At 36.4% G+C, this 25319-nt stretch overlaps 1 protein-coding gene across 10 annotated transcripts in view; it reads right to left on the bottom strand.

Annotated features, from left to right (window-relative positions):
* Positions 1-4713: 4713 nt before the first annotated feature.
* The window catches only part of SPIN1 (spindlin 1), a 59459-nt gene continuing 38853 nt past the window's right edge, over positions 4714-25319 (bottom strand). For 9 of the 10 annotated variants that reach the window (XM_015653188.2, XM_015653186.3, XM_015653191.3 and 6 more), the window contains exons 3-6: positions 17728-17776; positions 12315-12568; positions 11136-11369; positions 4714-8476 (exon numbers count right to left, since the gene is read on the bottom strand). In XM_015653188.2, the coding sequence (XP_015508674.1) occupies positions 8277-8476; positions 11136-11369; positions 12315-12568; positions 17728-17776 (737 nt within the window). In that variant the 3' untranslated portion in view covers positions 4714-8276. Of the gene's footprint in view, positions 8477-11135; positions 11370-12314; positions 15041-16703; positions 16737-17727; positions 17777-25319 lie in introns of all 10 variants that reach the window. The other variant, XM_033511419.1, reaches the window with a different exon arrangement.

The raw sequence follows: 25319 nt of genomic DNA, 5'->3' as shown, positions 1-25319 counted from the left end.
CCTTCCCTTCCCTTCCCTTCCTTCTTCTTGCATCTCAGTAACTCCATCCCAAAACTTTTTCTATGACTGAAACAATTCAGAAGAGGAATTATTTGAACACAATCATCTTCATATTCAAGAAATTGTAAGGCTGTTAACTCTGAAAAAATGTCTGCTCCAGGGATACTTCTGAGGCTAAGCCACAGGAAGAGATCTCTCTGAACAGCACATGGTGAAGATGCAGAAAGTTCCCTGCAATGGTCCAGAATGCAAGGACCTTAATGCTTTACACATCATCTGCCACTAGACGGCTACATTTGCTGTCTCCATAAACAGAGACTTAAGTATTAAAGCCTCAAAGGATAAGTCTTCCATGTTCACAGTAAGACCACATATCATTCTGCATCTCCAAGTGGCTGTGACAGAAATTAGTCCTGTGAGATGGCCCTGGATCTTGAATAGAAGTAACAGACTTGGAGTCAGACAGGACTCCCCCAGTACCACAGCATCAAGACAGAACTTTCCTTATGTTGTTAATCCTATTGGAAAGAGAGCATTAGAGCATGGGTCAGGACCAGCCTTAATCTGGTCCAGTCAGCAAAGGATTACTGCTTCAGAACTAAGTATTTATACCCTTACAGCTCTAGTCCAAAGGCCAGTAAAAAGCAGGTTCAGTGCAGAACTTCCTACCTCAGTGCCATCCCAAAAGGCAGTTCAGGATTCCAGTCAGTTGGCCAGGTCACTTTCTCACTCCTTAGCATGCTTTTCTCTGATGCTTACTCTGCACCTTTACTCTGCTATTCAAGAGTACTGACTAATCCCAGTAAAAAATCCAAAACAAACTTTGAAATTGCATTTGTTATTTACAAAATGTTTTTAGTGATATAATCAGGTAGTTTACAGAAAAGGAGATGTCTGAAGAATTCAAATTTTTGCCTCTGGCAGCACCAGTGTATACTTTGTTTTTCTATTAATTGACTCAAAAGGACACAGGTATCAGCATCACTTATCTTTGCAATCTTGAACCTACACTGAGTAGAAAAAAATGTGGTTTTTTTCCACAGAAAAAGCATGAAAACAAAGCATGAAATGCATCACAGGCTTTCTGCGGTAAGGTTTTTAGCACTCTTCAGATATTTTCTTCCTTCCACACACAAGTGTATTATTTAAAAATTTGAAGCAATTCAGATTTCCATTTCATGCTTTTGTATTATCTGGAGGAGTATAATTAGACAGTAACAATTAGTAGTAATTTTAGGTAGTTGTAGTTTTGTAATCTGCTAGAGTAATATCCATTGAACTAAAAATTCAGAATTTGGAGAACATAGGTGTTACTTTGGGCCGTTAACCTGCATAATTTGGTTATATTTTAAATACGACAATTTTCATGTTTTAAACTAACTCTGTGGAAGCCTAAATGCTAAGAATCTTCTCCTACGTACTTGTGCTCGTAATATCAAGTTAAAGGCCAGGATAATGTCTGGATTTACAGCATTAGAAAGCACTACTTATTGTAATTTTCTTCTCTCCTCAGTAAAACTAAATAAATTGCATTTCTCATGTATTAGGAACATTCTCCTGTTTAATCTTCCTTCCAGTTTTTTTGGAATGAAATCTTATTCTCAGTTCCCAGACAGTAGATGATGGGTCTTTATATCATTTATATTTTTTTCCCTCCTACCATCAGAAGTTCTGAACCAGAGTAGTTAGCTTTTCTGCCTCGCTTTTTAAGAAAACTGCACTGTAATGCCCTTTTTTGTTTTTTGTCTACAAGCTACTGAGTAGACAGTATACTGAGCTGCACTACAAGAATTTTTCATCTGGCAGAATGACATCCTTTTAAGTCATAAACCTGAACGAAATGAAAAATGCTGGAGAATATTGAGGATTCCTATCAAGACAGAGTTTCAAATCTCCATCATGAAATGTCTGGCATCATATCAACAAGTTTCTTGTAAGAATTGCTATTGCCATTCTTCCAACTTTAAGCATAACCTTTGAATCACAGTATCTTCTCTAGCGCTTCTGCTGTTAGTGCAGATTTTTATTTTTTTTTGATCTTACAGCTTAAAAAGTTAATGTTTTCTAATTCATTAAATTAAATTTAAGTTAGACACCTGCCTCTGTAAGCTAAAAATAGCTAGGAATTAGTGAACAGTATTGCAAAATCAAATAAATTAGTGACAGCTTTTATCAAGTGGTAAAGGTCTTTATGAAGATAATTTAATCAGTTATTCCCCAGTCCATTTCAAAGCTGAATATATCAGTAGCTAGTAGTGCCACAGGACTAAAATGCATGAGCCCAAAACTCAGATGAGTGCTGCTCTGACACTTAGCAATCTCCTATAAAAGAAAGAGAAAAATAAGACCACTCTCTCCTAAGTGGCTGTTTACAGGGATTCACTTTGATCAACATGAAAGTGTTTTTAAACTAGTATAAAGTTTTTGTTTTAATTTTTTTTTAAAAAAAAAAGTGCCTCTCATCTGTTAGATCTGGGTTGGAACATCCTTAGGAAGTAAAAAGATTATGTAAAATAAAGTAAGTGTTAAGATGTCCATGATCATTACTAAAGTCAGCTTTGAACAGATTGGTCTACAGACCTGAGGAACAATAGCATCAAAACATTCAAAAAGGGCCTGGAAAAGTCAGACTCCATTGAATATAAACAAATTTAAGGATTAATTGCATTGCACCACATTAATTCTGGTGGGTGCAACCAGTGTCAAAACAGAGGTTTCTAAATTGTGAGGCTGTAAAACCATTCACACAAGTTGTATACAAGTGAAGGCAGACAAACCATAACTGATTTCAGATGAAAAATGTGCAGAGATCTGTAATGAACATCTATGTAGAATAGGGAAGTGTTGACACCACCTCACAGAGCTGAGACCTCAGCTGCTTTCTGTTGTACATAAGCAGGTGTACATTGTGCATATACAGCTCTGTACCCTGTTTGGAAATCAGGAAATTCACAAGACAGTGGGAAGAGCAGAGCTTGAAAAAATGCCTAGTAGCTTGATAACTTTCCGAGGCTGCAAATCCTGATAGGAATTAAAATGCTTAGGTACTGATATTGGCAAAGAGGTTAAGTGATGTAACACGCAAAGACAGGAACTTAGAAAGAAAAACTAGTTAGACTGAAAAAAAAATGCTTTAAAGTGTGCAAAATAGTAAAAATCTTTTATTATCCAGCGCTTGATGATGAAAGAACGTACCTATAATTTCCTTGATGTATTCTTACTTCTCATTTTAGAGCCTAATGATCTTAAATTGCAGCAGCCCAACCTCCTCCCAGATATCCTTACTGAACTTCACCCTTTCCAGAAAACAAGAGATTCCCCTGAAGTCATTAATGGCTCCGCTGCTTACAGCATGAATATAAAAATAAAAATTATGTCAAAGTGAGTAATCCACTGAGCAAAGAGCAGGTTTGGGGTTTTTTTCTCCCTAAAAAAATGTTCATATGGACAAGGAAGAACCTGACATGTGAAAATACTGTACAGTAGCATTGAAGCAATAGCTCTGAGTAGAACCCCTACCACCCTCTGAAATCTGAGGGACATTATTGTCTACAAGGCACTGACATTTAAGCTACTTGAAAGTAACTCTCAGGGGCAAGTTCATTACTACAGTGATAGACAACAAAATTATCTTGGCTTCTGCAAGGCTTTTTCTTGTCTCTATAAAGAGGAAGATGCCACCAAACTGAGGCTGGGTTTATTAGTGTTAATACAGAACAGGTTCGGCATTAGTCACACTGTGTTACTGCATCTATTTTTAAATACAATTTAATAGCCTGGTCACAGAGATAAACCTCTGCTTTTTGCAGGTGATATGCTTGCTACAGCAATGTCTTAGACTCTTTCTAAGCACAGATGTACACAATATAAATCTTCACTGGGAGCAGTACCAGGGGCAACAGGATACAATAAACTGGATACCAATTACAGGAAGAGGTTTGGGTATGCATGCTGGCATACTCCCGTGTTCTTCAGTATACGACTAAATGAGCTTGGCGCCAAAAAGTGTTTCACAATCAGATTCATTTAGGTTGGAAGACATACTTCAGATCACTGAGTCCAACTGTTAACCTAACACTACAAAGTCCACCACTATACCACATCCTTTAAGTGCCATGCACCCTTTATTATCAGAAAAAAGGCAGTAATAAAGAAAAACTGTTCAACATGGAAAGCCTGCCTTAGTAATTTAACCACATAAAGTCTTCACAACAACTTACAGGACTTTAGAAAATCCACAAGATGGTGATGTTATCTTCTCTGCTTATCACCTCCAATTTGCATCAACTTTGTTTTTTATTACCAGTAAAATACACTTCATTAAATTTTAAATTGTTTTAATTCAAAGCAAATTAATGTATCACCAAAACACTGCCAAATGCTTCTGCAGTTCCCCACTGCCAAGATATTTTGTGTACTCTGGAAATTGAGACTGCTTAACAGACCCACACAGCCCCTGGAGGGGTGAGTTTTCTGTGTTTAGTTAAATACAATTTAACAGTATGCTTTTCCTTAGGCAAGTTCCATCTTACCAGCATTTATACTTATTTGAAAAAAAAGAATAAAATTTGGCTTTGCAAGCAAACGTATTTCATAGGGCAAGTATTACACCAGCATACATGGCTCAACATTAAAATAATAAATTGATACTGCTTCTTCATAACCTGAAATCACATTACTATGTTTTGCTTGTGAGAACAAAGTTTACAGGCATAAGTTGCACATAAAGGGTTTATTTTAAATGTTTTAAGGATAGAGTTACATCATAATTATAAAAATTACTTACAGAATTAAGTAACAATTTAAAGTGTTTATACTTCTAAATGCAGAGAACAGGGAACTGTCTACATTGTTCAAAATAAAATAAAAATAAAGAAACCAAGCTCTAAAGATGAATTCATTACCTAATTTAAAAATGCGAACACGAAGACCTCTGAACTATACACATACCAAGAACCATCCAAATTGCACTAATGATGTAAAATACAAAAAGCACAGCATTTTCAAGGAACCAGAAACTGTTTTTACCATAATTCTTTTCCCTGACACAACTAGTAAATTCTATCTGAAGATAAAGCCCCTATGTTTAAACAATCCATTTAAAGAATGCTTCTACCTATTCCAACAAAAAGGGTTTTCCCCATCTTTACTCCAGCATAGTTTAGGGTTTGGCACTCAAAAGAAAGAAGAAGAATGTAGCGTTCTGCTATTCAACTGAAATTTTATTTTTTTTCTTTAACAGAATACATGGTCCCTTCAAATGCTGTATGACATATACAACTGGAAAATTACCTTCCGTTGGCACTATGCTCGTCTCACCGGTGCATTTAATCCTACTAACAACCATTAAAACAGCACAATAAGCAAATTCACAAAAAACTGAACACAAAATAAAAACAGAACAAAACAAAAACCTAAACATTTTAACATGCAACTTTAGTTTGTTACATTGAATGTTCTAACCCTCTAAGCATGCAAAAAAGGATGGTCTGCATTTAAGTTGGGGTTTTTTTTTGTTTTTTTTCCCTTTTAAGTTTTACATGGCAGCCTGACGTCACACACACGCACACACACAATATACAACAATACTACAGCAGGTAAATGTGAAAGGTGAATAACTTTTATACAAAGATCCATGGCTTGTGCCATCACAAGCCCTATGTGATTTTGGAAAGTAATGTTGAACCCCTATAACAAGGAACCAACATTTAGTTACCAGGGTAACGCAAGCACTGCATGCAGATCTGAAACATGAGCCTAAAACAAAGCCCAAAGCAGATGGGCAGGGAGTGGAATTAGTCTCAAGCCTCAAAACTGTGGTTTAAGCTATCCAAAAAAAAAAAAAAGAAACAAAAAAGAAAAAAGAAAAAAAAAGAAAAAAAAAAGTGAAAATACCCACACAACAGACAACAGGGACATTGAAAAACAACTGTGAAATTTACAGTTTGTAGATTATACCCTAATTGTCAGAATACATAGTGTATTCAATAGGCTTGCAGAAAACCCACAAATGCAAGCCTAATGCTAAAAGTGTTCCAGTAGACCTAAACCTCAGATTATTTCAAAACAAACCTCTTATTCCTCAGATATATAGCCCCAAGTTCAGTGTACTAGGTTATTCATGTATCTCGTGTGTAATTAATATACTCACTCATTCCTGTGCCACAAATATCGACTTGGGCTCATGGAGCCAGGCTCAGCTTTGAGATTTACATGCAGGACTCTTAAGAGTCAATAGAAAACACAACAGATCTGCAGGATGAAAACACTGTGTTGCAAATCTGCTCACTTTGTTCAAACACAAGAAACATTTACGACTCAGGTACTTACTGCATAAGGACTGCATCAAGAAGCTATTCACTGAAAGACAATAGCCTGCCTTTGGTTGCCCATGATGAAATACTGGACATAATGCAATATAGTAGCAATGGACAAAGAATTAAGGTATCATATTTATACGGAGAGTATTTATTACCATTCAACAGCATAATGAGGCACAAGCCTTAAGGCTAAAATATGAAATCAGGCAAAAAAATGGACAGAAAGGGGCTTAAACCACTGAGTCTTCAACATCAAGATTACCCACAACAGAGGTCATCTGCACCTCTGTCCTCTGATTAACAGCACCTCTCCTGCATTCTTCCACTAATGGCACACGGTTGGATATCAGGGTATTTGTTCCTTCCATCAACAGTGTTAACTGTCTTCACATTCTGTACTTCTGTGAAGCAGTTTTTTGAAACTTGCAGAGCTCTGCCTTATTGTAACATGACAACCTTGTTGCTGTGCTGGATTGTTGTTCCAATTCCATTATTTTTAAAAGCTGCCACACTTAAGAAACTCTAATTTTCATTTACAACTATCTTGCAAGATTATAACCATGAAAAAATTTTGCAGTTGTGGGCTGCTATTTACATCCACAATCTAATGCAGATGACTGAACCACTGAGACTGCCTATAGCTTCCGTTAGATAGTACACCACTGGCATGCAGAACTCTAGTGTTCATAGAATGAAATTCATGTTAACAGCATACCTCAAAGCAAGTACAATGTACACCACAAAAGGCAACAACAGGTTTAAACTGTAGATTTGTCCAGACACTCCTTATGTGGAAAAGCCAGAAAAAGAATAAACTGGGAAGATGCCTTCTCAAACTGAAATGATTAAAAGCAAACCAACACAAAGGAATGCAACAGACTGAGCAGAAGGCAACAAACGCTTCTCCTTCTCTAAAGTTACATCTTCACTGTAAAAGGACACCCCCTCCCACTCCCCTGGTGTGAGATTGTATTTACCATGTAAAATATTAACTACTGTTAGGCTTCTAAGTCCACACACAAACATTCAGGTTGCTAGGTTTTGATATTAAATGAGACTACTGATGCCAATGTGTAGTCTAAAGTCTTCTGAAGTAGCATATATACTGTTAAAGTTGTGGCACCAAGCACTTGGGTTTTGCTAAGAAGTGTGTATAACAAAGAAAGAAGTACAACACTTAGGATTGAAGGCAGCCTTGTTGCATGTATTTTACTGGTTCCTACAACTTGTAAATGTGGGCCATTAACCTGCATATTCTAATTAAGTGGTTATACAGATTAAATGTAATTTTATAGTTTAAAGCCTTTTCACTGAAAGGTGCGTAATCCAAACACTTGGTATCCTACTGCCCTGTGACTAGTAAAAAATGCACAAGCATTTCCACGCACTGCAAGTTCTTAAAAAGCTAAATTTGAAATAAAGTGTAGAAACACAGCAGAATGATGATGTTACTTGGGTTAGGCACTCCTTGATACTGCACAAACTGTTTAAACCTTTCAGAAAAGTCACCGCTGTCCCAACCCTGAAAACAAGGACTGCCAGTATCCAAGAAATTAAATTTAATGTTACAAAAAAAGGCGTATCAAAATATCAAACTACACTTGCATGTGGCAGTTGAACAAGTGAGTGCAAGATTGAAGAAAAAGTCAAAATCTATGAAAAAATTTAGATTAATGATTACAATACTAGATCAACTTTACACAGCTTGAATTTGCAGCTGTTCTTTGCTTTTAACTCCCTCCTGCCCAAACATACTGACTTCCTTCAAGAAAAGGAGTTCTCTTACACAAAATGTGTCATGTTTGTATTACTCAGAACAAAACAGTTTTGCTGGCAGAGATTGTGGGTTCGCAGGGACATTTAAGCTTTCGTTAAACTGGAAAGCAGTCAAGTCTTTGTGTCTACAAATTTTACATTTAATAGTTCCACAAATTTGGCAAAAGTTCATGATGACGTCTAGGATGTCTTCACCAAATCGTAGACATAAATATGGAAATCATCATCAAACTTGATGAAATAGACAGATGGTTTGGCTTCAACTTGATGAATGACCATGCCAGTCCTTTTCGAGCCATCTTCTTTGGCATATTCCACTTGTTTGCCTACCAGGCTGTCCACAACTTCACCTGGTTCCCGTTCTGCAGGAGGTGAATCATCTGCAACATAAACCCAATATGCTTTAGTAGACATTAATAAAAATTAGCACAACGGAGGACAACTGCAGAATCTTCTTTAGAACTTTTACATAACAATTAAAAGTTGTAAACAGTTTAATTAATTTCTTTCAGATGAGCACCTAACAATTGCCATGCTTGTAGAAAGTAACTGAAGAAAAGATTTTCAAGTAATAATGTCTTTCATTTTATTAAGACAAAAATAGCACTTTGGTTGGTAAGAGAAGTAAATTTTTGAAAGGAAGGTGTATACACAAGTTGTAGAAAATGGCTGTAGGTAACTGAATTTAAGCCGTGAGCAGAAAGAGGCATTGGACCTCCTTAGCAGAAAAGTAGCCTAACTTAACTTCCCTCTTCCCACACACATTATTCAAAGGTTCAATGTGCGCATTCAACTGCAACAAAAGCATCTTTTCTGAAACGGTAGTAGGTGTAAACTCTTTACTAAAAGGGGCTTTTGACTCTGTATTTAAAGAATGTTTTTGGTATGGTCTGATTGTATTATTTTCCTCTCTGCCACAACCTCACCAGCCAATACCTGTGCTAAATCTGGATAATGAGAGGTGTGATTTGTAACATGCCAAGTGATTGTCTACAAGCCAATCACAGAACAAATATAATAAAGGATGGAGATGTATGAAGAACTGGAAGCTAGCTCCATCTTCTTTCTCAGCTCCTCTTTGATTTCTAGTTCAGATAAACTTGTATTCCACTGAAAACTTTCTGAAGCAATTATATCTGCTGTGGCTTTTATTCTGTAAATCGTAAGCTTTTAAATTAATAACTTGTTAAAAAGTTTGCATTAGGAATTCCTTATAGATTCTAGCCATTTTATTTTCAGTTTTGAGAGCTGTGAAAGAACTCTCAGAAGAGGAAAAAAAAAACACAACAGGGAATGAATAGATTAGCTTTCATTTGCATTTAAAAATTCTTCTGCAAACAGAAGTCTCTTTCTTGTGCTCCAGTTCCTCTATAAATGTATTGTCACACATAGTTATTATCCTCTTATTATTAGTTTTATATGAAGAATCTTTATTGGCAAAGATGCAAGTTTTTACATTTTCACTTACAAGTGTAGAGAAATCAAAAGATCCAGCAATACATTTTCCCTTTACAAAAAGAAAAAAGGTTAAAACAAATGATTTATTATTTGGTCTCCTCACATGTGCAGAACCTGTATTTGAAAAGGGACAGTACCTTAGAAATTTTATTTATGATATTATGGTAAGTTCTACCAAATTTACAGAAGTATTTGCAAATATTCTAAAATCTGACATGAAAAATACTATTCCAAAATACTAACATCTAATTGTTGACTCAAGGACATGATTCAAAATATCTGGAAAGCATTCACATTCAGGGAAGGACGTAAATACTTCCATGTGTTTAGAAAATCCGTAAGCAATAATCTCTTGGTGAGCACAGAGGGTAAAGTGCACTAAAAGCAAATAAGATTTAAATGGAAAGAAAGCATATAAGCCTTTCCTACTCTCAAGGTGAAAGAAAGTAAAGCAAACTTAAAATACATTCCTAGTCCATTTTGGTGGTTAATACAAAGAACCAGTTATTTTAACATTCAAGTCTTAAGGACTTTGTTTCTTTAAGAAGAGGAAGGTCACTTTTTTCCCATTAACATCTGTGGTTCATTCTTTAAAAGCATCAGAGATACTGCTTTTTGCTAGGGGTGGAGGAGAGGACAACCTAAACAGAGATCATTAACACAAAGGGTATGCAAGTAGAGCCACTTTTTTATTCTGCCAGTAGAACATTACCACTGGTGCATTTGAAAGAAGATGATCTCAAACTCCACAAATTACTAATTGGATAATTGTAGTGGTTGACTACATAGTACTTTGCATATATAGTTACAATTAATTTTCTTTAAGTCTCAGATGGCTTCTGTCAGAAAGGGTTTTGTTTCACAGGACAAGTAAATCCAAAGTATTCTTTAAAATCTCTTTTTTTGTACTGACTATCTAAACCTCTAGAACAATATTGAGTCTGTGAAAATCCTAAATTAATAGAAGTCCTGAAGAAGAAGACAACTTCCCATGCAAAATAAGAGGAAATAAGAGGATATCTTTTTCTCACTAGTGTGTTACAAATGTGAGAGAAAATCAATTTTCAAAAAATAAGTACTTCTTTCCCACAAGCAAGTGGGAAAACAAGTTTTTCACAACAAAGACACACATGTCTGTGAAATTCTTCTTATAATATTAGTTTTAGCCAAAATATTCATTCCCACAAGAACTTCTTCAGAGACACAAATCAAGAGCCAACTCCATAAGACATGATACATCTGTAAGAAAACAGCAGTGGAAGACTTCTGGTTTGTCAGTTTCCACTAAAAAACAGAAACTCTTCCACAGTGGTATACCCATATTTTCAGCAGAATTATGAATAATTATGAAAAAGTATTACCCAGCATATGTCACTGCTAAGAAAACATAAATATTTCGGCAGTTAACACAGATGTTCTTTGTTATACTACCATATTTGTTAGCGGTGATACTTAAAAAGAAAAAAAAATTGGAATAGCAAATAGGATGCTTGTTTGTCAACTTTCTTGTTCATAAATAAACCACAGATAAATGTTTAACACAAAAAGCAGCCAGAAGAAAACAGTAATTGGCCTACTTACTTGAATCAGGCATAATGCGAAGGTCACCTTCTTTATAATCATCTAAGAGCTGGTACATGTACAAGACGGGATCTTTCTCGTAGGTAATATAAAACCATGTGTTCATAATAGGAGCTCGAGCCAAAACCATCCCCCTCCATTCATCTTTCGAGCCATCCTCTGTCTCAAACATATGTTCCACAGCTTTACCAATCATTGTGTCTGCCAGGTGGGCATCACTAATTCGAGACGAAGCTGAAATGACAGCATTTCACGAATTCATTGAAAAGCATAGATATGTATCTTTGTAAAAAAACAATCTTTATGCTGACTAATACACAAATCTGATTGGCAGTTAGTAAATTCATACACAAAACAAACAGTGTCCATCCCAGAGTTTTGTGCTGTAGAACTAAGAACTTCATAATGTTGTTAAAATAACCATGAATTGAAACAATCATAATGCAAGCTAAGGAGAGATCAGTTAAGCAGCAAATACTCTGAACTTTAGCTAGACACTGGACAGAGAGAGGTAGAAACAAAAGGCCTATCTCAGAGCAGTTATACAATGTTATTAATTTAGCTTCGGGGTTTGATTCCTCCTAACACCACCCTATAGACTGCTGCCAATTTCTTTGTATTTAGGAGAAGCAACAGCCTTTTCTATTTACCAACTAGTGTTTCCTTGAGTAGGTATCAAACTCGGTGGATTGAAAAACCTGCAGTTTAACAATCCAGTTCTAATTCTGAAAAACAAAAAAACATTATTACTAATCTGGTTAATTCACTTAGACCATTATCTTCCTGTCATTATTATAAATCCCTGTTGGTAGCACAAGAAAAAAATGTAACCTTATTACTGTTAGACACAAAAGAGAGACAACATAGTCTAGATGGCTTAGAGTTGGAATTTTAACAGAAATATCAATATTAATCTAAGAGCTACACAATGTACTGCACACTACTTAAAGACAGAAGACAGCAACTGCAGTCACTAGCATCATCAAAATTTTGCGGAATAGAAAAAAATTTAAAGGATTTAGATTACCTACCATGAAAGTAAAAACTAAATTGACCAGTAACATTTAAGTGGTCACAGGTTGTCTTAGGGGGAAGTATGGAGGGATTAGTGAAAAACATTTAGTGATAAATGTCAGCTAATATGTATATTTGTTTATCAGAAGAACACAAAACACTTACCAACTCTGTCTGGAAGAACTTCAAGTGCTGAAACTCTTTCATCTTTGTGAAGTTCTAGTCCATACACACAATCAAATCCATCATACTTTATGAGATAGAGCGAGGGATTTACAGGAACTTGATCAAGAACCGTGCCCTTCCATTGTGTTACAGGTCCACTCCCTTCCTTCCATCCGTGCTGTATCCTGCAGCCTACAATATTTCTTCGTGGCTGAGATATAGGTTTGCTTGGTCCCACATTGTTTCTATGTTTTCTGTACACAGATACAAACATTAATATTAAACAAGTATATACATATTCAAAATTCTACTTTAAAAAAATAGCTATATGCTTTTACATGGCAATATATTTTATAGCTTAGCACACCTTTTTCAAATTAGAGCACAAAGCTTATCACTCTTTATTGGAAAAAAGAAAAACACACTTAAAAGTAGTGACACATTTTTGACATGCTGTATAAAGTCAGTTTTCTAGCAGTAAATTCTAGTTTGCTTGAGCCAAAATAACCATTCTATTCCTTGCTACACTGAATGTCAAAAGTGAAACTCACCTGATCAAGTCTCAAAGCACATGGTTAGCTGGCAGTATTGCTACTTTACTACCTTGCTGCTCTCTACAGAACAGTAAACAACTCCTTCCCAGGAGGAAGAAGTCAGTGCAAGCACATTATGTGGCTGACTGAAACTCTTTCAAAATGTTCGTTTTCCCTAAAACAGACCTGTTTTCACCTAAAGAAAATTTAGGCTCCTTCATTTACAGATAATTTTGACTCCAAGTAGTTTTAAAGACACATGACAGCAACAACACTTCTGTATTTAACAAGGAAAATGAAAAATTGCATGTAATGTAAATGGCCATAGAAGGGATACTCCTTTATGCAGAAAACAGATCAAGTAATTTTTATGTCCTTCTGATATTTTCATGGAATATGGAATTGGCACAGAAATTCCTTCTGGTAAGTAACAGTTGCTATTTTGATGAACTGTAATGTAAGCTATTTGACAGTTCCAAATCACCCAAAAGTGTTACACAAGTTTTGTTTTATCCAGCTGTTAAAAACACAAATTGACTATTTTGAACACAAATGGAAGAAACTAACAGAGAATTATGACAATATACAAAATTCTTTTGGATATCAACTAGTTGTAAAATAAATTTTTGGGCTACTATTTGTAGTACACATCATTTCAATGGCAGTAGTATATGTACACAACTAGCTTAAAAGTAACATCTAAAAGACGATCAGTTGCAGAAGGCAATATTCTTCCTTAGATTAGAGATAGTGATCAGAGATAAAGGTCTCCGGGTATGATGAATGCTCTCAAGGAAGTCTCTATATGATCAAAAAAATACAGATAACAATCATACCACTGAAATCTTGGAAGCAGTATTTCAGAATAATAGACTTGCAATATGATATTGGAATGTTCAATGCTGTATCATAACTGTAATCATAACTATTAAGAACAAAATACACAATTAACTTCAATACTTGTCCCACCTCCAGATTTTAAATAACCATGAAGACCTTAGCAAGGGTGTTTTCAAATTTCACTTATGTTATCATTTGAGGTTTTCAAAGATCAGACTGCAGTTTTGCATTCCTAACCTTGATAGCACAGATAAATGGAACAGGTTTGAGTTCCTGTAAAGAGAGACTCTCCCACTAAGCTGTTTGTAATTTTATGCAAAAAACTAGAATGCATTTTCAAATTCTAGTTCTGCACAAGAATATATATATGTTTCTAATTGTAGTAAGTCAGTAATAGCTCACTTTATAAAATAAGATCAGAGATCTGGTTCTCAGCACATAAAATTGAGTTTGTTTTGTTTTCCATTTATTTAATTAGTGCTAATGGAACACTGCTTCATTCTGAAGGGAATAAAATCAAATAGAAATAAAAGAAGCTTAAACTGATGTTGCTTTGTCTAGTGTAAGCAGTATATGTTGCTCATAATTTCATCTTTGAAAAGGATTGCAAAGCTATTGATATTCAAACTCACAGTCAACTTTACTTTTTGCCTACAAAGCATAATGCACTTTAATTTGGAACAATAAGGCAAAAAGCTTTACACTCATTCTATGGAAGAAGACAACATAACTAAGTTCAAACAGGTAACTACATTTAAAATGCCTCATAGAGCGAAGAGCATTAGGAATTTAATTACAAGTCAAGTACCCACTAGGTGTACTTGCAGTTCAAATTTTTGCTTTAAGGTTGCATTATGGAACAGCTGCTCACTTCTCATTTGAAGTGATTCATGCTGTAAGAAATTAGATATTCAAACTAGTATATTATCAAGGAACACCTACTTCTTGCATCTGAACATGGTAAGAAAACAAGCAAAAAATTTTAACTATTAAAAAGTAAGTTATGATCGTACTTCCATGTAAGACAACCAAGTAACCAACTCTCCTTTCCTCAATGTTGTGGCATTTTTGTAATAAATCAAGTTACACAAATAACCTTCTATGATACTCTATGCAGAAGATCCAACACCATTTTTCTTTCTCTTTCATTAATTAACACAGTCTTTAAAATTTCCACAGACATTTGCTCTTGAATATTTGAAAACAATTAGACACGTAAGACATGAAGCCAGGAAAACCAGAAAATATCAAGTCCTGGTAATAGTTCTTGACACATCAGACACATCCTCACTGTAAACAGCCCTTCAATTCCCAGAAGTTTCTGATCCTCTTCTTTATCTTGCAGGCTGTAAGCTGTTAAGTAAAACCTAGTGTGAAAAAGTTTCATTATGTGAACCAGAAACTTTGGAAGCATTTTAAATACTACAGAGCCGGAAGGAAATCTGCCCAGATGTTAAAGCTGTGTTTATATGGTCCTTGCACAAATTTTAATTTGGCAACTGCTACCGGGGAAGCCAACATATTGCAGAACTGCAGTGGGTAGCAGAAAAATCAGCCGTTACCAGAGGGTTGTGCTTAAAACACAAACTAGCATTTAGAAAAACAGGAATGGCAATGCCCAGTAACCCATAAAGTTACCCATTTAAGGTTTGGTTGTCGATTGATTTTATCCTGATCACGGCATTTCAGAAAAACACCACAAGGAAAAAAAAAATAAATCCCAGAAGGATGAAAGAAAACCCTGTCTCTCAGATATGCAAAACAAGCACAACTGTGAAAAACTAGAATGAAAACTATAAAACATTATAGAAGCAGTACAGCAGCAGCAGTCAGCATGTTTTCAATCTTTCACAGTGCAAAACAGAAAAGTTATTGAAAGTAGGATACAACTCTTAATACACCTGTGATCTTATTAATGTCTATGATTAATAACAGAATGGCAATCAGAGAATTGCTATGAACTACTTTTCAAAATATTCAGATTGTGAGGCATATTAATTAAGACATAAGTTTTAAAGTACATTCTGTACTCCCTCAAAAGTAAAAAAAATAATTCCGTTGTGAATTTCAGCTCTAGATGCTGAAGAAGCCGAGAGTATACTACCTTAAAGTGGTATCAGAATTTCATAAATGTGTCTAAACTCACTTATAGTTAAATTGCAATTATAACCTACACCTTGAAATCTCTGAATTGCCAGCTACAAGAAATCTGGAGAGCCTATAAGAAAGGACTGTTTCATATGTGTGCTAGATCTTGCACTATCCTTATACACTAAGGGTGGAAAGAATGACATCTGTGAGTTTACTGATTGATCTGATACCAGTGAGGTCAGCTTCATACTGGCAGAGACCACCACTACCCACTGACAGAGTACTTGGAAGAACTGTCCTGTAACAACGGGAACCTTCTCCAAAAGGCTCAACAGTTAACTAACATTTAAAGAGTTCAGAAGGCTCATCCATGTTCCTCATTCTATCACAACCTCAGTTACTGAGTCATGCCTTGTTCCTTCCTCTGCCACAAACCTTCTGAAACAAACCTTTAAAATCTCAATGGTCTTTGAGTGCCAGTAGGCTTCCTTTTCTTTAAATGGGGATGTAACTAAATAAATAGCTAAATATGTGACAAAGTATACAATACTAACTCATGGTCTATCATATTGGCTCAGAGTAGTATCAGCATATAGTATTTATGGCAAACTATAAATACAAACAATATTCTACTACTCTACCTCATTCTCAGACAAGTCAGTAAGCAGCATACAAGAAGTCATCTTAGCTTGGTACAAAAAAAACCCTAACTAAATAATAAACAATTGAACTAGGCTAAATTAACATAAAACTAAGCCGGATGCTTAAGTACCTCAAAATCATGTCACTCAGGATCAAAACTTCTTATGTCCCACAAAAGCCTTTGTGCTAACAAATTTACAGCCTATTTAGTTATTTAATAAGTGTATATTAACACAACAATAAAGACACATCTAGCCACCCTCAAGTACAAAAGGCAACCCACCTCTGATAGTCTTCCCATCATACACTCCTTTCTCTGAGCGGTTGAAAGAGAACAAGAGAAATTAAATTTTAACCAACTCTACCTGCCCCTAGACAAATAAATGTTTCTCTTTGCCTTCTATGAAGGTAGACAAGAATGGATAATGATGAGCTGGTGGAAGGCATCAGAGTAGTTAAACATCAGGTGTTGTCTCTGGGAAATAGTTAACACTGTTAACAGTGATTAATTACATTAATTGTGGAAAATACACCTGCCAAACAAATTGCTTGTGATTGATACACACTATATGACTTTACACTTACAAACAACTAGTAACAGTTTAAGTTTCCCACTTACCCTTCAATTTCTCTCACCAGATACGGTATCTTGCTGCATGACACTAACACAATTTATATCCAGAAGGTTACCTTTACTTTCACACAGCTACTCACCACTGTTCAGCTGCTACTATTTAAAATGTTGAAGATTGAAAAATACATGCCATGAAAATATAGCAAAAGCAGGTATCCTTCCTTCACATACTGATAGCAGCTTCCTTACAGAAGTATTTCAGTACATTCTTTATTTTTAAAACATGAAAAATATTTTCCAACACTACAGTTAGAGTGCATACATTATTACAAATATCTGAGATTCCTTCCCAACTAGGTTCTTAGTAAACATGATTTGCAGATTTTTTTGACCTGGTAACTGCTTGAACTCTGTGCCAGAGAACAGACATCCTACAGTAGACATGGCTAAGTTCAGGCTTGAAAATCCTTCTCTACGGATTCCAGAAAGAATTTCAAAATTATTTTCAAGAAAACTATAGCGTTAACAGTCAGAACAATGTTTAAAACTTTATCTGTGGGACTTTACTTCCTACTACCTTCTAGAAAGAATTTTAAAGTCTGACTACACACATATACAGACTGAATATTATTCCACGATTTTCAAGAAGTGAGTGGAACAATACAGATATATTTCTAGAACAGTACTTCCAGTTACTGAGAGCTATTCTTCAGTAAATATATTAACAACTTACTTGTGGGATGTTCTTTTCTTCATCATGCTGGCAGACACTCCCGCATGACCTACAATATAAAATATGTTGGAATTACTGAAAAAAAAATTAAAACTTAATTAAAAGCCTTCATACTAAATACCAAAATGTAAAGAATCCAAACGATTCATGCTATGACTGATCAGTGACCTGCTAAAATGGGAAAAGGCTCTAGAGAGCTACACATTGGCTACATGCACATGAAGCTGTGGTGGGCTGACCTTGGCTGGATGCCAGGTGCCTACCAAAGTTGCTCTCTCTCGTCTCTCAGCCGGACAAGGAAGAGAAAATACTATAACAAAGGTTCCCGGGTCAAGAGAGGGACAGAGAGGCACCACCAATTACATCACAGGCAAACCAGGTTTGACTCAGGGAATACTAGTTTATTACCAAGCAAGTGAGAGTAAGATAACAAGAAATAAAGCCAAATCTTAAAAATACCTTCCTCCTAGCTCTCCCTTCTTCCTGGGCCTAACTTCATTTGCAATTTTTTTCCACCTCCTCTCTCCCAGGTAGCACAAGGGGACAGGGAATGAAGGCGCCATCAGTTAATCACATGTTGTCTCTGCTGCTTCTTCCTCAAGGTTAGAATTAGTTCTCCCTCCTCAGGAGAAGGACTCCTCTCACTCTTTCCTCATTGCAGTGTGGGGTCCCTCCTACAGGAAACAGTCCTCCAAACTTCTCCAATGTGAATCTGTCTCGGGGGCTACAGTTCTTCACAAACAGCTCCAGCATGGATCTCTTCCACATTGTATCATCCTTCTGGAACAGGCTGCTGCTGCAGTGGACCCCCACAGGGTCACAAGTCCTGTCAGCAGACATGCTCTAGCTTGAGCTCCTCTCTCATGGGGCCACAGGTTCTTCCAGGAAACCTGTTCCAGTGCAGACTTCCTGCAGGCTCACAGACTCCTTCAATCACATCCACGCACCCCGGTGTAGGGTCCTCCATGCACTGCAGCAGCACAGCTGCTTTACCATGACCCTCACCACAGGCTGCATGGGGACCCTCTGCTCCAGTGCCTGGAGGACCTCCTCCCTCTCCTTCTGCACTAACCTTGCTGTCACCAGGGCTGTTATGCTCATAGTAGTACATAGTTTCACTCTTTAGCAATTGCTGTGGTGCAGAATCTTTCTCCTGTTCTTAAATACAATACCCCAATGGCACCATTACAGACGGGCTCAGCTTTGACCCGTGGCATGTCCATCTTGGAGCCAGCTGTCACTGGCTTTCTTGGACACAGGAGAAGCTTCTAGCAGCCTCTCACAGAATTGCACCCTCCTGGTACATTGCCATGCAAACACAGCACAGAAGCTCAATGATGAATGTAAGGAGTGACCGACAGCAACTATTAAAATGAAAATTGAACTAAACACAACACAGGCGATAGTTGCAATGGTCAATCATCAACAACAGTGAATCAACAAGCTGTTTTAAGCCTTCATCCTTTGTGGGAAATGGAAAGATAGAAACTTTCACAGATGCTGAAAGGTTCAATCTGCAGCCTTAGAAAGAGCTTGGGTTAATGTAATGATAAAGGTACACAGACATTAGGTAGAAAAATCATAAATTTATGTTCCTATAGTTGTAAGAAAGAATATGCCTTGAGTAAGTAAGAAATTAGGTAAAATAGTGAGAGGTTTAAACTGTAATAATGTGACTTACAGGGCAGGCTAAGGATCTAGAAGCCACAACAGAGGTGTCTGTGGGGACGTGACCTATCCGTTCATTGGCTAAAAGACGGACGCAGTGCAGCAGAATTAAGCAAGGGTGCTAGGTCATTAAGTAGAAACAAGTTTTGTGTTAACTGTCTTTTGGACCAAAAAGTCCATTATTGTGGTGTGAGGAAGAAACCCTTGACTACCTTGAGCTATGGCTGACTTGTTGATTCTCTCCAAAAATCACACCTTTGAAACTGATATCTTATCTAGCTCACTTGAACAATAAATCATCTTAAATAGCATGGTGGTCCCATCCCTTATTTTTCATCTCAACAATCCTTGAGTTAATAAAAAGAGATGCCAATACACATCATCCTGAGTTAGCCAGACAGCACTACCTGTGCCTAACTGAGGACATTAAAAACTAAAAATAAACAAAGTTTAAATATAAGCGAAGATAGAAGACCATGGCAATCAACCCAGTGATAATTTGGAATGAAAATGAAAAGTTGAATGCTTTTAATAATATTAAATGAAGAAAGGGAAAATCAGGCTTCTACTGGTTGTTAAAAAGCTAGTTATGAGCAAAGAATTCAGCAGAGGAAATACACAAGAACAAAATGAGAGAAAAACACTTTCAAAAGAACACTGTATATAAAAGGTGATGTGCACAGGTAGAAAAATCAAAATTAGTTCTTAGAATGAAAACTGCAGCCTCAGATTACAGCCAGTGGCCACCTGCACAGGGATTACTAGGGTTGACTGAAATAGCCCCTGTTAAAGCAATGGCTGATGGTGACTATGAGGCCAGAAGACATCCGGCTTGAACCTGATTCCCCCTGTCTTCCTCACTATACCGATTTTGAATGGTATGGAGTTAAAATTTCTTCATATTAGCTTGTTTTGTATTTTTTTGTTTCTTGTCTGCTATATCTAAAACAATGGGATGAACCATGTGTAACTCTAACACCTCATGTTTATGTACAAACATACCTAGAATTTTAACTAGGAATGCTTGAATTAACATTTACAGAGAAAAGCTTTAATTTCTATATAGGCCCAAACCAACCAATTATTTTAAATTTACATTATGTGCATGTTCCAAGCATATCTGGAACTATACATTTTGAAGAGAATCACACAGGAATCAAGCACTGACAGTACCAATAATCTTTAAAGTCTTCATAAATAATTTACTATTTTCAGTTTTGTATGAAAAATTTAAGAGGGCATACACAAAGTTACAGAAACATCAGAATTAATATAATTAATTAATAATTAAAATAATCTTATGTTTAGTGTATTCAAGCTAGCATCAGATCATCAGGAATCGGCATTTCCAACAGTAATGACATCTGAAATAGTCCTAATTTTTAAAACTTAGGCCTTGTCTGTCAATTAATGCAGTAAAGATTCTACTTGCAATTTTTGACTGTTACAAAACAAAATAATTAAACTGAGTATTTTAAGAACTTAGCTGGAAAAACAAAACCCGCATTACAAAAAGTTTGATTAGAAACCCATGAGACTTTAGGACTTTATTACAACTTGTAAAAAAAGCTTCCTAAGCATAATTTCAGTTATGTCTCTGTAACTGGTGGCTGTGTGGTGTATTCTGCTGTGGTGGTGGTGGCTGTGTTCTACCAATATATAATATAACACATTTTATTAAAAATATGGTCGTGTTTTATAAAAAAAAAAAAAAAGGTAATTTCTTCAAATTCAAGAACTGCTCTTAGAAAAGAGAAATTTCACCGGAAGTTCACCAGAAGATGAAATATATACTTTACATTTTATGTTTTCAGCTAATGAGAGAAAAGTAAGATTTTGGCTAAAGTAGCTCAAATAAAAACACAACAAGATAACAGAACGGTGCAGCACAAGAATCTGATTTCTGTTCACCTCTCAAGGACTCTGGAACCTGTGAGTAAGAAGGGAGGTATGGAGCATTTATCTTCTAAAGTCAAGAACAGAAACACTAGACTGACAGAAGGAAGATTTATTACAGCATTTGCAATAAATACAGAGGAAAAATTATGCTGACCTCTGGGAATGGGATTTTGCAGTTTGCTAATTTCTCATTTTGGGATCTTCAAATTTTTGATACGATCCAACTTGTGCACTGATGTAATGAGCTCTATACCAAAGACAACACAAACAACTAAGTACTACTCATCATCTTAAGTCAGGCAGTAACTTAAGAGAGGTCCTAGTCTAATACATGAAGTAATGACATTAGGATGTTTAATAAAATATCAATAGCAAGTATTTGAAGATCCTAGGTTAAACACACCCTTATAGCAACCAGATGCCGATTTGCCATAATTTGCCCTCCTAATCTGCACCATTTGAGTTCAGATAGATCTCAAGGACATGTAAAATCCTTTTAAGGATGCATTACACTATTAAATTGCTTGCCACCACAACTGTAGAAACAACAGAGTTGTGTAGTTTCTGTCCTCTACAGCAGCTCTGGACATGGGGACAGAATAGCATAGAATCCCGATGTTTAATATATTTTCGTAAGAAGGTCAAAATCAGAATTATCTGCCTCCTGAATCTTCCTTGGTCCCTAAGAATGGAGCAAGCTGGACATGACCCAGCCATGGGCACTCCCAGCACAGAGAGCCAAACGTGTCCTGGGCTGCATCCAGAGCAGTGTGGGCAGCAGGGGAGGGAGGGGATTCTGTCCCTCTGCTCTGCTCTGGTGACACCCCACCTGGAACCCTGCATCCAGCTCTGGGATGCCAGCACTGAACAGACTTGCTGGAATGAGGTCACAAAAAGGCCATGAAGATGACCTGATGGCAAGAGCACCTCCTGCATGAAGTAAGGTTAGAGTTGGGATTGTTTGGCCTGGAGAAGAGAAAGCTCTGGGGAGACCTTTTTGCCGCCTTCCAGCATGTGAAAGGGGCCTATAAGAAAGATGGGGACAGACTTTTTAGCAGGACCTGTTACAACAGGACACAGGGTAACAATTTCAAAATGGAGAAGATTACCTGTAAGAAATAAGTTATTTTATATTGAGTGTGGTTAAATACTAGCACAGGTTGGACAGAGGTGGTGGCTGCCCCATCCCTGGAAGTGTCTAAATCCAGGCTGTATGGGGCACAAAGCAACCTGATCTAGTTGAAGATGTCCCCACTAACTGCAGGAATTGGACAAGATGACCTTTAAAAGGTCCCTTTCACATGAAACTATTTTATTTTTTTATGACTAAGAGCACAGAAATGTATTTTTTGTAATAGAAAGTGACCACAACCTCCAGCTTCCAGACAAGCAACAGAATTAAGTATTCAACTGTCATATGGTGTTTTGTCATACTTGTCATACTTGTGTTTCCTAAGGCTCATTAATTCTGCTCCTTACAGTAAACCCTTAAAATTCAACAGCAAAACTAGAAACAATTTCTGCTTAATTCTACTTTACTCCAAAGAAAGATAAAGGGTGTGACAAGACTAAAAAAAAATATAATTGTTCAGGATGTTGGCTTCAAGGGAAATACAGGTGTCATTTCAGCTGGGGCTATAGGAGAATAAGAAGAAGGACGGGAGAAAGCTACTGGCAATGTTTTGCTATTGTGAATTGAATTGGTACCCTCCATGCAATCCACGAAAATCAGACAGGCTCTTCAGAAAACAGCAACCATATTTTACTTCTCCAGATATCTCCTATGTTTACAATAAGCAGCAAAACCTAGATGTCTTTAATTTGTATTCCAGAATCATCTGTGGGAACAGCAGTAATTAAACTCTGTATCGGGAAACTACTTCAGAATTGCAGGGATATAAGAAACCATTCAGTGTGCTGATTCACACCTGGTATTGCTCAACCTCAAGAGTTTGAAGAAGGGCTGTCTTTTAAGTGAAGTAGGTCAGAAGTACAGACATAAACAAAATCCTAGCTCTGCAGAGAAGATCCCACCACAATTCTAAGCAATTCACATCCATGATCTCTTTTCTTAGTGCATAAAGACAACACTAAAACAATTTACAGTTGTTTTTACACAAGAAAAACTGCAAATGCTCATATATGCGTTTAGAGTTTTCTTTACTAAGAGAAACTACTTTTATGTTTTCAAAGCACCCAGCAAAGGCTTTACAATTGCTCCTGACCATCATGCAGTTTGGTTGGTAGGATTCAGAATCTCTGGGAGAACACTACCAAGAAAGACTCCAGAGGACAATGTCTTTTCACTTATACAGCAAGTGTAAGTGCCTTTCACTATAAGGTGATCATTAGATTTAAAAGGGCCAATTGTGTTAATGCAAGGTAAGCACATCTTATTTTACAATCAATTATACTGTATATTAATTTTTTTTTAAAAGGCTGTGTTTCTTCTGGATTTAGGATAGCAATACACTAATTAGAGGAACAGGCAGGTGTACCACCAAGAGCACCTGTCTGATTCATGGAAACTGAATCACAGAAAGGAACTCTGTATTTCGACAAATTCCTAGAGTTTGTAGCCATGTACTCTACTGTTGTGTAAAAATTAAAACGTTCGCTTTTCCTTCTTTTCTCCACCTTCAATCCTACCCTTTGTTTCTCAAAAAGGAACTATGTACAAAGTATGTTTCCCAGAGAGAGAGATTTCAAACACCTAGATATTGTAAATCACATGTACCTCTTCCTTTACACCTTTACATCTACCATACAACACATTAAAGCATTTCCTTCCTAAGCAGGCAGACAAGATAGCTGAAAATTGGCTTTTTCAAAGATGCTACCAACCTGTAGCACTGATCGATCGATAAGTCTCTACAACAGGACAAAATCAGTCAGGTGAAAAATGTTTTGTTAATGCATTAAATTTTGCCCTATATGAATACCTGACAGTAACATTGGTGTATCTCTACCTCCAGACTGTTTTTTAGTAACCCATTAATGATCCAAAAGTCTCCTAGAACCCAAAAGTTTTATTATTTTGCATGATTAATGTATCAAATATAAAATACATAGGCTATTTCCACTCTTCCACTGTATCGTTTTCTTTTATTATTTTTTCTTCCTTATTAAGACTATATTACTGCTTTATTATCCAATCCCAAATGACAGCAATTTCATAGGCAAGACTTAAAATCCTAATTTCTGTTTAAGAGTAGAAACTAACTTAGCTAACTGGAACTTAGCTATTCTGGAACACTATGTGCTGTTTGTAAATTTTCTTGGGAAGTGGCAATCACCATTAAAATTGGAAAACAATAAATAAGATAACTGTACCCATAAGGTTATAAAGCTCAGCAAATCTGATTTACCTGTTACCTCTTTAAGTACAACTTTTTTCTTTTTTACAGCTGTTCTAGGTAATAGAATATTACCATCTTAAGACAATCATAAGGTCCACCAGGTTCAGCCCTATGATAGGGGAATGGACTTTTCATTAGATCAAGTTGCTTAATATTCCTCTCAACATTAACCTTAAACATTTCCAATGAGGAGTCACTCACATTTGGGTAACCTATTTCTGTATTTCACCATATTCATCATAAAAATATTTTCTGTATACTCAATCATAACTGTACTCTGTTTAAAACAACTACCCCATGTACTGTCACTGAATGCTTTGGCAAATAGCTTTCCTCTGTCTTTCTTGTAAGTCCCACTTAAAAACAAAAAGGTTGCACTCTCTGAAGCCTCCTCTTCTCCAGGCTTGTCTTGGTTTGGAAAGACAGGTGTCTGCTAAGGAAGGCAGGAACCTCCCTTAAAATGGAAAAATTAAAACCTCTCCCCCTCTGAATTATTATAATCTTGAAATTAAGGGCCTCTCAGGCAAAGATATGGGAATAGGAGCAACAGTTCTTTACTAGGAAAATTAAAATAAAAATGCAGCAGTACAAAAAAAAAAAAACCAAAACAACCAACCTATCCACTGACAGAGTCAGAATACAACCTGACACCCTGTTGGGCATGGT

Source organism: Parus major, chromosome Z, assembly GCF_001522545.3.
Source record: "Parus major isolate Abel chromosome Z, Parus_major1.1, whole genome shotgun sequence".
Classification (NCBI taxonomy): domain Eukaryota; kingdom Metazoa; phylum Chordata; class Aves; order Passeriformes; family Paridae; genus Parus; species Parus major.
This window is presented reverse-complemented; position numbering and strand designations above follow the sequence as displayed.